The sequence below is a fragment of the Ammospiza nelsoni genome, chromosome 2 (assembly GCF_027579445.1).
Source record: "Ammospiza nelsoni isolate bAmmNel1 chromosome 2, bAmmNel1.pri, whole genome shotgun sequence".
In the NCBI taxonomy this organism is placed as follows: Eukaryota; Metazoa; Chordata; class Aves; order Passeriformes; family Passerellidae; genus Ammospiza; species Ammospiza nelsoni.
This window is the reverse complement of record NC_080634.1, coordinates 70,588,332-70,601,599: the sequence shown is the minus strand read 5'-3', so window position 1 is coordinate 70,601,599 and position 13,268 is coordinate 70,588,332. Positions and strand designations below refer to the sequence as shown.

General features: G+C 44.9%; 1 protein-coding gene across 1 annotated transcript; it reads right to left on the bottom strand.

Annotated features, from left to right (window-relative positions):
- Window positions 1-2,100: 2,100 nt before the first annotated feature.
- On the bottom strand, window positions 2,101-9,422 carry CLN5 (CLN5 intracellular trafficking protein). Its single transcript, XM_059492644.1, has 4 exons — window positions 9,265-9,422; window positions 6,456-6,621; window positions 5,075-5,300; window positions 2,101-3,293 (listed from the first exon to the last, which is right to left on the bottom strand). The coding sequence occupies exons 1-4, from the start codon at window positions 9,390-9,392 to the stop codon at window positions 2,782-2,784; spliced, it is 1,032 nt and encodes a 343-aa protein (XP_059348627.1). The 5' UTR covers window positions 9,393-9,422; the 3' UTR covers window positions 2,101-2,781.
- Between the last annotated feature and the right edge of the window lie 3,846 nt (window positions 9,423-13,268).

Genomic DNA, 13,268 nt, shown 5'->3' with positions numbered 1-13,268 from the left:
CACACTCCATTTGACCTCGATGGATGATGAGCCAGGATCTGCTTTGCTGGAGAACCCTCATGGAATGAAGTGTGGCTTACAACCCTGAGCAGCCCACAGGTGTGGCACTGCAGCAGTTTTGCACAAGACCAGTGTGCAGACTTGGAAATCATGTAGTACAGAATGATTGTATATTTTTGCCCTCAAGTGCAATGTGCATCAGAGCAGGGAGCACAGCCAAGCAGAGTCTGAAGTGATGAACAAGTGCTGTATTCAAAGTGTGATTAAAGACTGAGTGACAGTGACACAATGCCAGGCTTATCCTTGAGCCTGGCAGTCCGGACAGTGCCCTGGTTCCTACTGTTGGGCAGGTGCTAATAGCATCTGGCTGTGAGTGAAATGAGGTGAGATCCTACCTCCTGCTTCCTGTGTGACTTTCAGGAGGCCATCCTTAAGTGTTTGAGATCATAGATGGTTTTCAGTCACAAGCAGATGATCAGGAGCACAGAAGCTGTGATATCTAATGCTTCCTTTTTAAGTTTTAAAAGTGTCATTTTTATGGATCTATTCTGGGCTTGTCTAAACTTTGCAGAATTAGCCTATTTATCATCTCTGGGTTTTTTGGATCTAACTCTGTGGGCCTAACTCAAGGATTGTGGATTCTACCTACAAGAGAATGCTACACTCAACAGTTTCAGCTCATTCCAGTGCAGTCATTCCAGTTTAACTAAAACAGCAGCACCTCCTTCAGGACTGCAGTTTGTACTGGTGTGGAGTTTATTCCCACCCAGCTGTGCATTCAGTCTGACCAATTAATTAACACACAAACCCCCCGCCCAGCTGAGAGAAGCCAAGAAAGTGAGAGGTCTCTCATAAACACTGGCCTCAGAAGGAACTCGTGTGTTTAATAAAGGACAGTTCCTGCATTGGCAATTAGTACCTTTAAAGTGAGGATAGTGTTTAAAGTGTGAATCTGATACATGTGACTGCATGAAGGAATCCCCACATCACTGGCAGTGTGATCTACAAGCCTGGTTCTGTGATCCTGTTTCCCCTTCAGAGCTTTGAACAGTGGTTTGTGATGTTGAGGCTTTTTCCTGGGAAGACAAAACTGGGTTTAACCACATTGAGGGTTTCAGACACATAAAAACATGCATCAGTGAGAGTGTAACTGCTGTAGATGGGCTTGCTGCAGCCCCTCTGACTTCCCTAGAGCCTCCTGGATTACCTTCCTGGTGGTGCTGGGTGCTGCTCTATTGCTGGCTGGGGTGAAACCAGGACAGTGTCTTAATCCAAAGCTGAGCTCAGTCACAAGGGCCTGTGGCTTGGGCTAAAAAGACTCAAGTCTTTCAGTCTGTGGTAAAAGATGAAGTTTCACCTACCAATGGAAGTAGCAGCTTGAAGAGAGGTGTGCTCATCCTCTCATTCTTCTCCCATTACCTCTCATGCTCATCCCATTACATGATAATGCAATTCAACTAATTAATTGTAGTGACTTTCTGAATACAAGGGTAATTTTCTGCCATTCTTATTTGAATCCAAGCACTGTGTAGTCTCCTCTCTGGCTGAAGCAGGGTATTAGCTTGGCTCAAGCCAAATGAAACTGCAGAGCTTTGTTCCTGTGTTCCTGCTTGGCCACAAGGCAGCAATAACCTCTGCAGGAGCACAATTCATCCCACAGCTAGTTTAAAAAAAACATCCAAGTGAGCAGTGAACACTTGGAGATGACTACATTGCTGCAGCTGTGGTTTTTCAGTGTGCAGGCACCTCAGTAGTTTGCAGAAAGCCAGTGTTCCTCTGGCTTTGGTCCCTTGGGTTTAAAGGGAACTAAGTAGTTGCCAAAGTGCTCTAAGCTGAGCCTGGAACAGGACTCAAGGACAGCACAGCTGGCACAGCACTACTGCAAACATCACTGCCAGCAAGAGGCTGCAGTCACATTTTAGAGGCAGCTCTGTGACAAGCATGGATTTTAACTCCAATGTTGATGCCCCACAAGCTGTCATTACCTCTTTCATATTAAGAGATTTCTATGCTTTTAAAAAACATTTGAAAAGAATATACACAAATTCTACAAAACTGACCCAACTGAAGCCTCAAGTAGACTTCAAGATCGTAGACTGGTAGAACACTGCAATTATGCATGAGTCAACATCAAGGCAGGCAGTTTGGCTTATATCTGTGGCACAGAACACACATGAAACTGAAGAAGAGCCATCTGTATGGTGTTTACAGTGCCGCTGAAGGAAGCAGAGTGGTGAAAAAGCATCACCCATACCATCCTCCAGTACATTCACTGCCCCAGGCCCCAGCTGAACAAACCAGAGAACTACAGGAACAGCAGTGTAAGGCACATGTTGAAGGAACTGGACACATCCAGACACTCATGCTGAGCGAGTTAGTCCTTGTAACTTGTGTCCCCCCTCTGCTGGTGGCCAGGTGCCATCTGCTGCCCCGTGGCCATGCATGTGAAGAGTCCCTGAGCCAAGAGCAGGCAGCTGCCCCCCCATTCCCCCTCTGGCACTGCAGAGCTCAGCCAGAGGAGCCACTGCAGTCTCCCCTCAGGCAGCAGGGGGCCATGCTTACACAGAAGCTGGCCAGGTCAGCGATGCTGAAGTGTTCATGAATGTGTTATACAGGATGTAAGAAAAAATTGCAGTCTTTAACTTGGTACAGCAAAGCCATCCCAACACAATTTTTACAGTCAGCAGTAAAACATACAACCCTTTCACATCATCATGGTAGCGCTCCAAAATCCTTAAGAATATTTTGCCATAAAGGCAAATTTTGTTCTTCAGTAGACAGTCATATACCAGAGGATGCTTTGCTGCCAACGGGCAAAGGGACCTCTTCATAAATTATTTTGAGATAAGGGGACTTCATAGGTAAAAACCAGTATTCCAAGTTGTAGAAGAGGTAAAACTGATGATTCAAGATAACACGATCAATTATTCTGAAAAGATCCACAAAAAACTCTCTGACACTCTGATGAGGTTTGAATGGATTGTAGAAGTCTCTTATGGCTGCTGCCAGTGTCTTGTTTCCTTGTGGTCCAAAAATAGATGTTTCATTCCCCAAATAAATAGGTTCTCCACTGAATAAAATTATGCTGGTGTAGTTTGTTTGTATCTTCTTAAATACAGCTCCTAAGTCAGCTAGCTTCTGGTAGGTTCTCAGTATAAACTTGGAGCACTCATAAGAGTCAAACCACACTGTTGACTTTTTGTCAGGACTTGCTTGAACTGTCCAGGTCTCGTAGTAAATGCCAGTCTCATTGTCGTATTTTACCCATTGTGCCATTTCATTAAACATGGTTCCTGTAAGAGATGAAAGTATTGCAGACATCAGGTAACAAATGCAGGATTCAAAATGTTTTCCATAGGTTCACCTGCCTCCACTGCAAAAGTTTACCTACACTACCTCACCATACAGAGACACAAGGTTTAGGTCAGAGGGGCAAGGGATAACCCACTGAATAAACTACATTTACATGCAGGTTATTTAAACTGTAATTCCTCTTCCTGTAACTATGCCAGAACATTCTAACACCAGAGAACTGTGACACTTCTCATTTTGCATTATCCATGCAGACAAACAGGGCAGAGGTAATACAGTCTACAAGAGATGCTGGCAAAATGCTCACCAGACCAATAGACATTTCTGCACTTAAAGTTTTAATTAAATTCAAAAATTCAGAGCAGATATTTTCATGTTTCTTCACAAAAGGGACACAGACTGAGACATCCTGCTGATTTAGCACAGCTGGCAAAGCTGAATTGAGCCAAATTATGGGTGGGATGTAAGACCACTACAATGGGATGCTTTTTGCCAGCTCTCTGAAGGGAGCAAGATCAGCTCATGATGCTGTTCATCTGTGCTTGCATCCGCTCACCCTCTTTGGGTAGAAATCTGACAGTTATTGTGAAATTCAGACAACTGAAAACTCTCAGAGATGCTTCTTCCTTGAAAGTTTCATGGAAATAGAAAGCAAGAAAGGTGAGGAAGACTGTAGCTATGCCTCCATGAGGCACCAGTGTAGCCTCACCTTTCTTGAGCATCAAATAATCCACAGGGAGAGGAAGCATGACAAGTTCCCCAAATGTATGAAAAATTTTAACTTGGTATTCATACAAGAGAATCCAACTGTATCAGGCATCAAATACTTCAGTCATGAACTACAAACTCACAGGAAAGCAGCTCCACTTTACTTCCTTGTTTAAAGAACTGCCTAGAATTTCTTAGCAGCACTGGATAGATGATGCAGAGACTGAGGCCAGCAAAGCTGCTAAAGGTGGAAGTGGGCACACACAAAGCACCACATCACAAGAACTGTAAGCTGACTGTCCACTGTGTCTTTCACACTGCACCGAGTTCAGAAACTAAGCAGTCTTCATCACACAAAATGTAACTCTCCAAGTCCTCAGTGAACTTTTTTTTGTAAGTCATTCACTCTACTGCTAGAGCAATCAATCAGATTTATGAGAATGACCTTTTTATTTTAGGATTGCAGTGATCAGTATACAGCAGGAAACTCCTCTGGTGATCACCTATGTATTTTGAAGTGTAAGGCCTAGGTTTGTTCTACAACATATGACAGAGACCTATTACTGGGGACATTTTCACAGCTTTTAGGACACATAATGAGGGGGACAGAAACAGAGATTAATAGTTGTATATCTTTGAGATTGTTTCTAAATATGCCTTATTTGTTTGCTCAATAATGAACATGTTTTCAAGAGTTTTTCTATCTCAGCAGTCATCTGCCACTTCACAATAGAAGATTTTGTTTTGGTGAAGCCATGTGAAAAGAGCCCATAATGACTCTGTTTAAACTGTTTTGCTATTTTTACACTCAAGAGACTCAAGTGTTTTTGTACAGCAACACCAAATGACTCTCACTTAACAACTCTCCAGTGTGAATTGTTCAAAAGGCAGCAGCCTCATGCCACTTTCTGTATTCAACAGAATGTCTGAAATTAGCATCATTGACTAATGCTGCAAATAACCTACAGAACATAAATTAAAAGATACAGCTTTACAGAAGACAAGGCTGACTCTACATTTTGTATTAACATTATCCAAAGCATCTCAAATGTACCTGATATTGTGGTCACAAGAACTAAAGTTCCATTTGCCTTCCAGTGTGCATCATCTATTCCTTCATAAAAGCAGGCAGCTCCCTGGTTACACCAGAACGGTGCATCCATGCCAGGCCGCAGGTGTGGAAATGTGCAGTTCCCAAGCTGGAAGAGCTCATACCACTCCATTGTGTAGTTTTTGCCTGTTAGAGAGCTCCTGAAACCCACAGCATCATGCATAATTTTCTGGAAAATAAAAAAAAAACAGAACCAAACCACCAAAACATTGATTTCATAACAACTTCAGCTTGACCTGTACAGAAGGTAAGATGCTCAGAAGCTGTTCTGTAACAGGGTGAGAAGAGGGGAGGGAGTTCCTATAACATCTTGAATTCTGTAACACTGAAGCACAACACACCAGATTGCATGACACACACACCACTATTCACAGCATCATGCTGTCTCAGTGGTTGTCTATCCATCCATTGTAAATTCTGTCATTTGGAAGAAGATACTCAGTGGGAGCTCATCATCAAGACTCAAGCTGTCTTTTGAATCCTTAACTTCATGGGGGTATCAGGGAAATAAAAGCAGAACCAAGTTACCAAAACCAGATCTTTCTAATAAATGCTATAAAACTAATGAGATAAATACTTCATTTAAAAGCTGTACAGTAAAAACATAAATCCAAACTTAGTTAACAATTGAGATAACAATATTTGAATCTATTCCTATTTTTAACTCTTTGTGCTTGGTTTTGATTCACTAACATTTCTTTACTAATTAGGAATCATGCTTTGAAGATTAATTTTGCTACTGCTACAACTATAAATATTACTAAAGCTAAGACTTCATGTTTGCATGATTCTATGAATGGAGACTTCAATTCCATACTCATCATAACACTCAAGAAAGAACTGTAAAAGCAACCAACTTCTCATGATCCACCGTTCTGACCAGCTGGCTGTCTGCTGACAGATACAAATGTCCAAGCAAATATGTGAGTTTTTAACAAGAGAAAAATTAATACACTAAGCAACTATTTTACCTGATATAAGAGGACAAATAAAAGTATTTTCTTGATGTGATTATAGCACAGAAGAAAAGACATACAAGACTTAATGGTGTGTGTATACAAAGCACTTATGCAGCTATAGAGGGGAACGTGTTCAAACCTACCAATGACGCTGGTCCTGCTCTTGTCTTTAGCTGAGCTGAATCCTGTACACTTTGTTTGAAACTTTGTGTTCTTTGAATATCCACCCTACAGATAGCCCAGCTCTGTGTGCTCTAATATTCTTCCATACAAGCCTATCCCAACCTTACAGCTCCCACTCTTAACACCTGCTGTTAAACTCAGCTGAATTTGTCACTCTAACTTTGTTAAAAATGTCACCTTACCAAATGTCCTAGCAGGTCCCCATACTTGAACTCCCACACTGGAGCCTGTAGTCGATACACCTCAATGACATCCTCTTCCTTCATAAGCGGGATGGCAGAGCCAGTGGGACAGAAGGTGTAACGAGCTTGGCAGTAAGGATCGGTTTTGGGACGGAAATCAAAGCGCCTGCATTGAGAAAGAGAAGCACACGGAATGACAAGCACAGCTGGAGTACCCGTCATGGCTGCCTGAGGGGGACAGCTGATGTGTCCAGCACCCCACAAGACAGATTCTGTGACCCAGACACTGCAACACTTGGACTACTCCAGTTCATAAGGCTGCTGGGGTGCACATCTACAGAAACAAGACTTCAGGCTCACAAATGGAAGTCATATTGTACTGATCGTGAAGGAGTGGAAATAATGTGGATTACAAAGGGTGACATACTCACCAGATCAGAGATAGTTTGGATATCTGCCTCAAAAGGATAGTTTGAGATCTGCCTCAAAAACATTCTCCTGGCAATTTATTTACACAGGGACTGACCAATTTGTTCTTGCTATTCTATAGTAAGAGGTCCCCAGAGCAGCTATTTTGACTCTACAATACTGCGAAGTCCAGAAAAATAATTAATCCCTCTATGCTAATTTAGATAAAGACGTCATTGGTATCGTTGCTTCTATTTGATTCCTATCAAACCTCAAAAACTGAAGACCCAATCCACTTCCTTATCACACTACATTCAAACAGCAAAGAACCTTTTTGACAAGTGTAGGGGGGAGTGTGCAGCCAGGTTTTGGAAGCAGGGTGGCTACAGGGGTGGTTTCTGTGAGAAGCCACCAGAAGGTTGCTCCATGTCAGGCAAAGCCAGCTCCAGGATCGACCCTACACTGGGCAGGGCTGAGACAATCAGGAATGACAGCAAGACCTTTGTGATAATAAATTTAAGAAGTAAAAAAAAAGTTACCGCACTGATGTAATTGCAGCCAGAGAAGAGCAGGCTTAGAATATGTACGTGGCACAGCCCTGCAGATGCCACAGTCAGTGAAGAAGGAGGAGCAGGAGCTGTTCCCTCCAAGAGCTGGAGCTGAGATTCCCCTGCAGCCTGTGGAACAAACCCACATTGGGGCAGGTGGATCCCTTAAAGAATGCTTTGACCCCACAGAGCAGGCTGCAGACCTTTGGAGAGAGGAGCCCGTGCAGGAGCAGGCTTCCTGGAAGGACTGGTGACCTTCTGGGGGACCCGCGTTGGAGCAGACGGTGCCTGAAGGATTGCATGGAAGAGTGACCCCTGCTGGAGCAGGTAATGAAGAAGTGCTGCCTGTGGGAGGGACTCAGGCTGGAGGAGTTCATGGAAAACTGTCTCCTGTGGAGGGGACCCCACACTGGAGTAGGGGAAGGACTCCTGTCCCTGCAGGAACAGCATCTGATGAAATGAGCCAGACCCCCATTCCCCATCTCCCTGCAGCACTAGGGGGAGGAGGCAGAACCTGGGAAGGAGAGAGGGGTGGGGCAAAGGTGTTTTTAAGATTCATTCTACTTCTTATTATTCTGGTCTGATTTTGTTAGCAATACATTCAATTAATATCCCAAAGGTGAGTCTGTTTTGCCTTGTGATGGTATTTGGTTAGTGATCTCTCCCTGTCCTTAACTCAAGAACCCTCAAAATACCTTGCTGTATTTTCCTTCCGCTCGTCCACTTGTGGAGGGGAATAATGGAGTGACTTTGGTGAGCACCTGGCATCCAGCCAGGATCAACCCACTGCAACAAGTCTTCCTGTTCCAAGTTCCTTTAGAGTCATTCCTGTATTTCCCTTAAAACAACACTCCTATATTCCTGATACCATGACAAATTGGCATGCACGGCTTGTCCAGATTTTGTCTGGTTAGCTGGGGGGGGGAAAAAAGAAAAAGAAGGGAAAACAATCCCCAAACCCTAACGAGTATGTCTGAAAAAAACACACAGAAAACAAAAACTTAGGCCAATCACACATTCAAGTGCTATTTCTAGCTTACATACCTTACATTTTCAAGTACCCCTTGCACTGCATGTGACAAGAAGGTAACAAGCATGTTAAGAAGCACTGAAACCCCACATTTCTGAGCATCTCACACCAATAGGATTGTTCTCCAAATCTGACCATCCCAAGACCCAGTCCTGCAATTCCTGAACTTGCTGGAAAATCCCAACAACTCCTGACTGCAAGACCAGCTCCTTCAGGCAACACCTGACACAAATTTAACTGCTGGGAATTGCACAACAAGCTCTCAAAATTTCAGGTGTGCATTATTAAGCTGCAGTTAAACATTGATAACTACTCCCTTTACAAACAGCAAACCCGCACAAAATACACAATCAAGCATAGTGCTTCTTCTGGAGGGGCTCATTTCCTCGGCACGGCCAAATCTATCGCTATTTTCACAGCACAACGTGCAGTCTCCTGCTGTCCCCGACACCAGCAGGAATTCTGGAGGTCAGGCAGCTCTGGAGCAGCGAAGGGGATTTTGCCGTTTCATTTGTCACGAAGCATGACGCTAAGTTTAATTTTAAAAGCAAAAAAAACCCGTACCCTGATTTCCTCACCACGACCTTTCCTGCGGGCATTAAGGAGCGTGTTTAAAGCGGGCAGTCATTCCCGGGGAACCAACCCCTCCCGCTGCAGAGACCAGGGGCAGCTCTCGGCCTGGCATGGCACCACGGTTCCCACGCCAAACACCGTGTCAGTGACCATCACCCCGAGATCAGAAAGGGGAAGCTTCCCACGGCCTCTCAGTCTAAGGCACAGAGAGGCAGGAGCAGCGCGGCAGAGGCCCTGGGGTGGCACTCACCTGTAGGGCACCGGCCAGCGCCGCCGCGCCGAGCGGGGCTCCCCCGACACATGCAGGCCCCACGGCGCCAGGAGCAGCAGCAGCAGCAGCGGCGGCAGCAGCAGCCGGGAGCAGCGAGCGGCGCCCATGGCGGAGCCGGGCCCGGAGCTGCCGGGGAAGCGGCGGGGCCGGAGGAGGCCGGGCGGGAAGGGGCCGCCCCCGCGCCCGCCCACGGGGCCGGGGAGGCCGGAGGTGCCCGCCGAGCCCGGGCTGCGGGCAGGGCCTGGCCGAGCGGGGCTGCTTTTCCTCCTCCTCCTCCTCCCGAGGGAAGCCAGCCGGGTGCAGAATCATCCCTGAGAAACGTCACCCAGCCGAACTGCGACTGAGTTTTCTGGAGGTCCAAGGAACTCCACGTCGCTGTCGTTCAGATGGAGCAGGGATCCCCTGAACGTTGTCGTTTCACGCATTGCTTTGGAGACGCGCCAAGGCTGGTGGAGGGTCTGGAGCGCAAGTCTTACGAGGAGCAGCTGAGGGAATTGGGGGCAGTTCGCCTAAAAGAAAAATAGGCTTATGGGGAACTTTATCACTTTCTACGGCTCCCTGAAAAGAAATTGTAGGCCGGGGTCTGTCTCTGGCCCCAGGTAATCAGTGACAAGATGAGAGGACATAGTTTTAAGCAGCACCAGGGGAGATTTAGGTTGGACATCAAGAAGAATTTTCTTGACAGAAATGGTAATTGGATATTGGAATGGACTGCCCAGAGAGGTGGTGGAGTTACTGTCCCTGAAGGTATTTAAGGACAGACTGAATGCAGTACTGAGGAGGCACTGAGTGCCGTGCTGTAGGTGACATGGGGTGTTCAATCATAGGTTGGACTTGATAATCTCAGAGGTTTTTTCCAACCTCATAGATTCAGTGATTCTGTAAAAGGCACATCAAGTGCCCATCCTCACACTCAGAACCTACTGAGGGGGTGACCTCTGGGCCTGGCCCAGATGATGATGTGAGGCCTCACCAAATGGCAGAGAGGCTTTTGCTGTGATAAACCCTGTAACCCTGAGCCTCTTCAGACTGCCCAGAAGTCTTGTCTGAAACTTTTCAGGGCTTCAAGCTAAGTCTGTATATCCATCATCCATTTCAGAATGCTTTTTCAAATTGTAACACTTTACTTTACAGGAATCATATAGCAGTTTATTCTCTCATCTTTATGGTAATGGTGAGAGCTATCTTGCAGATAAGAACTTCTATCTTGCAGATGAACTGAGAGAAACTGTAAAGACAGGTTTTTCAGCAGCATCCCTGCAGAAAACACAGCTTTTTCCAGCTCAGTAGAGTTCAAAACTGGCTATGCTGGCATCTGAGTCCAGAGGGCTAAGTTTAGTAGTTGGCATGCAGAGTGAAAACACTGGTGTATGCTACTCACTGGGTAAATAATAACTGTGCTGTGGACTTTTGACTATCAGGAACCAGAAAAACATCCCTGCTCATTTCTTGTGAGCCCCTGAAGCACAATCAGTTCTCTAGTCAGCACTGTGCTAGGCTATATAGTCAAACAAAACTGCAGGTGGAAAACCCTGCCTCCTTCATAAAAATGCAGGATAGGCTGCTGAATATCAGTTTCAGTAATGCTGGGGGTACTAAAGATGTTCAGAAAAACTTAACTTTTTTTAACTTAAAACTTTTAATTTCAGGAACATTTTCTTATCTCACTTCCCTGCTGTCACATTCCATAGTGTTTATTTTTAAAATCCCATGCTATTCAGCACTATACATTAATTTAATGCATGCTTACATAATCAATACATACTTATTTTAATCTCATGTATGTTAATTGTGTCTGATTTATAAAATCTCTGGGTTTATTTGTTAGAAAATAAAGAGTGCCAGTAATCATGTGTGTTTCATAGCTTGAGTGTAGTATAATATACCAGCTCTTATATCTGTTCAAAAAGATATGTGTTTGTTTGGAATATTGCCATAATTCCTAGTGCTAGAGATTTAGATGTGTAACTCTGGAAGTGCTTTATGAAATGAAGGAAGGCTAATTTATCCCTTCTTTGAAATCAGGATGCAAGGAAGTGAAAAGGAATAATGAAGGTGCCATAACTGCTCACTAGCCAAACTAGAAATGCAGTATGAACAGGTTCTTAGACCTCACTCAGCATATGTTTGCAGTGTGGACTATTAAATCTCCACTATGTAGATGGTGAAGGGGTTGATTTTTTTAAATAGCATTTTTATATCTCACTTCATCACATCCCACAGGAAACTTTTGCAGCGAGGTACTGGTTTGTTTTTTTCTCATGCAACCTAAATTATGCTGAAATAGAAAATAAACCACTAAAATATTTATGAATAAATATACTTGAGCTAAAAAGACATTGTCTAGTTTATTATGCAGAAACCTGTCAAATTCCCCATTATAAACCCACAGAGATGATCTGCATCTTTGTCCAGTAACAGGCTTTGAGTAAATACTGAAACTGGCTACAAAGACCAAATTTTAGACCTGACAGGATTCCTAAATTTTTGTCATTTCCCAGAATATTTTCTTCTTTGATTAGTGAAAACAACACACAGCAGATAAAGCTAAAGCTATCTGCTGAAAACACAGCAGATAAAGCTACACATCTGGCAGTTTTACTGATCACAGGGTTTTTTTCCCCCACTCACACTGGCATATGTCAGCTATTGAGTCAGCTGGACACATACTGAGAAATACAAACATCACCTGAAATCATGCTGAAGCTGCTCTGAAAGACAGGAGTTCATCAGTCAGAGGCACAATCTCTGCTTTTGAGGGGTAAGGAAGGAATTTTGAGAAAAGGAGCCAGAAACAGGGCTCCTGTGCCCCTACACTTTGCTACATAGCCTGAGATGCCACCTGAGCTGTGAGCTGGGCTGGGAGAAAGCAATGTCTTGTTTTACAGGAGATGGGAATGACTGGGCTTTGTAAGATACTGCTAAGAGTTCCCCTCAGGATCTCCTCGACCCTGGCAGCTAGAGTGAGAGCTGTGCTTGGGGCAGACGTGCAGTTCAGCAAGCATTTGGGATTGCAGGGCAGCTCCTCCTTTGTCCACCAGCTTAGGGGGCAGGTGATGGAAATTATTTATTTCCAAGATGAAATTCTGGGGGGGGCAGGGCTCTGCTGAAGCCTGAGAGATAGGATGAGGGTTGGGATAAGGATGCACAGGAAGTTCATCATGAGTTTTAAACTGAGATGAACCCTCTGGGATTTGCTGCAGGGTAGGGATAAGTGAATTGATGAGTCAGCTGGGTGCCTGTGAAATACAAAGAGTTGTCCAAGTCAAATTTAAGCTAACAGCCATTGTCAGGCAACTAAGGCACCTCAAAGCAGGATTTCCACCAGAGAAAACATATATCTCAAATCCTGGGCAGCACGAAAAAGTCTGCAGTCTAGGGCAGAGCTGTAATTCAATCCCTTGAAGCCTGGAGGGGTCAGTACCTGCTCTCTTCCCTTCAGGGTGTGCAGCTTGTTGGTCAAGGTCTGATAAAAACTTGTGAGGAAAGTCAGAAACTGCTTCTGCTCTGCTGAGACACCTCAGAAGGGGTTCCCTGCTCCTTTCCTGGCAAGCTGCTTTCAAGCCAAAGCTCCTGCCTCCCACCTGAGCTACAGTGCAGCCACACCTGGACCCAGCTGTGTACCCCACTGATGCAGACCCAGTACATTGGTCATTCCAGCCTTGCATTTGCCTCACCACCATGGATTTTTCTAGTGATCAGACTCGAGGTGGAACCTCACTGCTGTTTCTGGAAGGGAACAGACCCATAGTAGTGGCTGGATCCAGCAGCAGCCCCAGGTACAGCAGCTTAGAGGCTGGGATTACACCACTTGTGTTAAGGCCAGTTCACAGGATGTGCAGGAAGAGTGACCCACAGAGGATGGGGAAGAGTCCTCTTAGGGTTACTTTATGGTGACAGAGAGCTAGGGCAAGGCCATGGATGAAAACATGGACCTAAGACACAGAGGGCCATGACAAGGTCACACAGTCAGGGCAGGCACA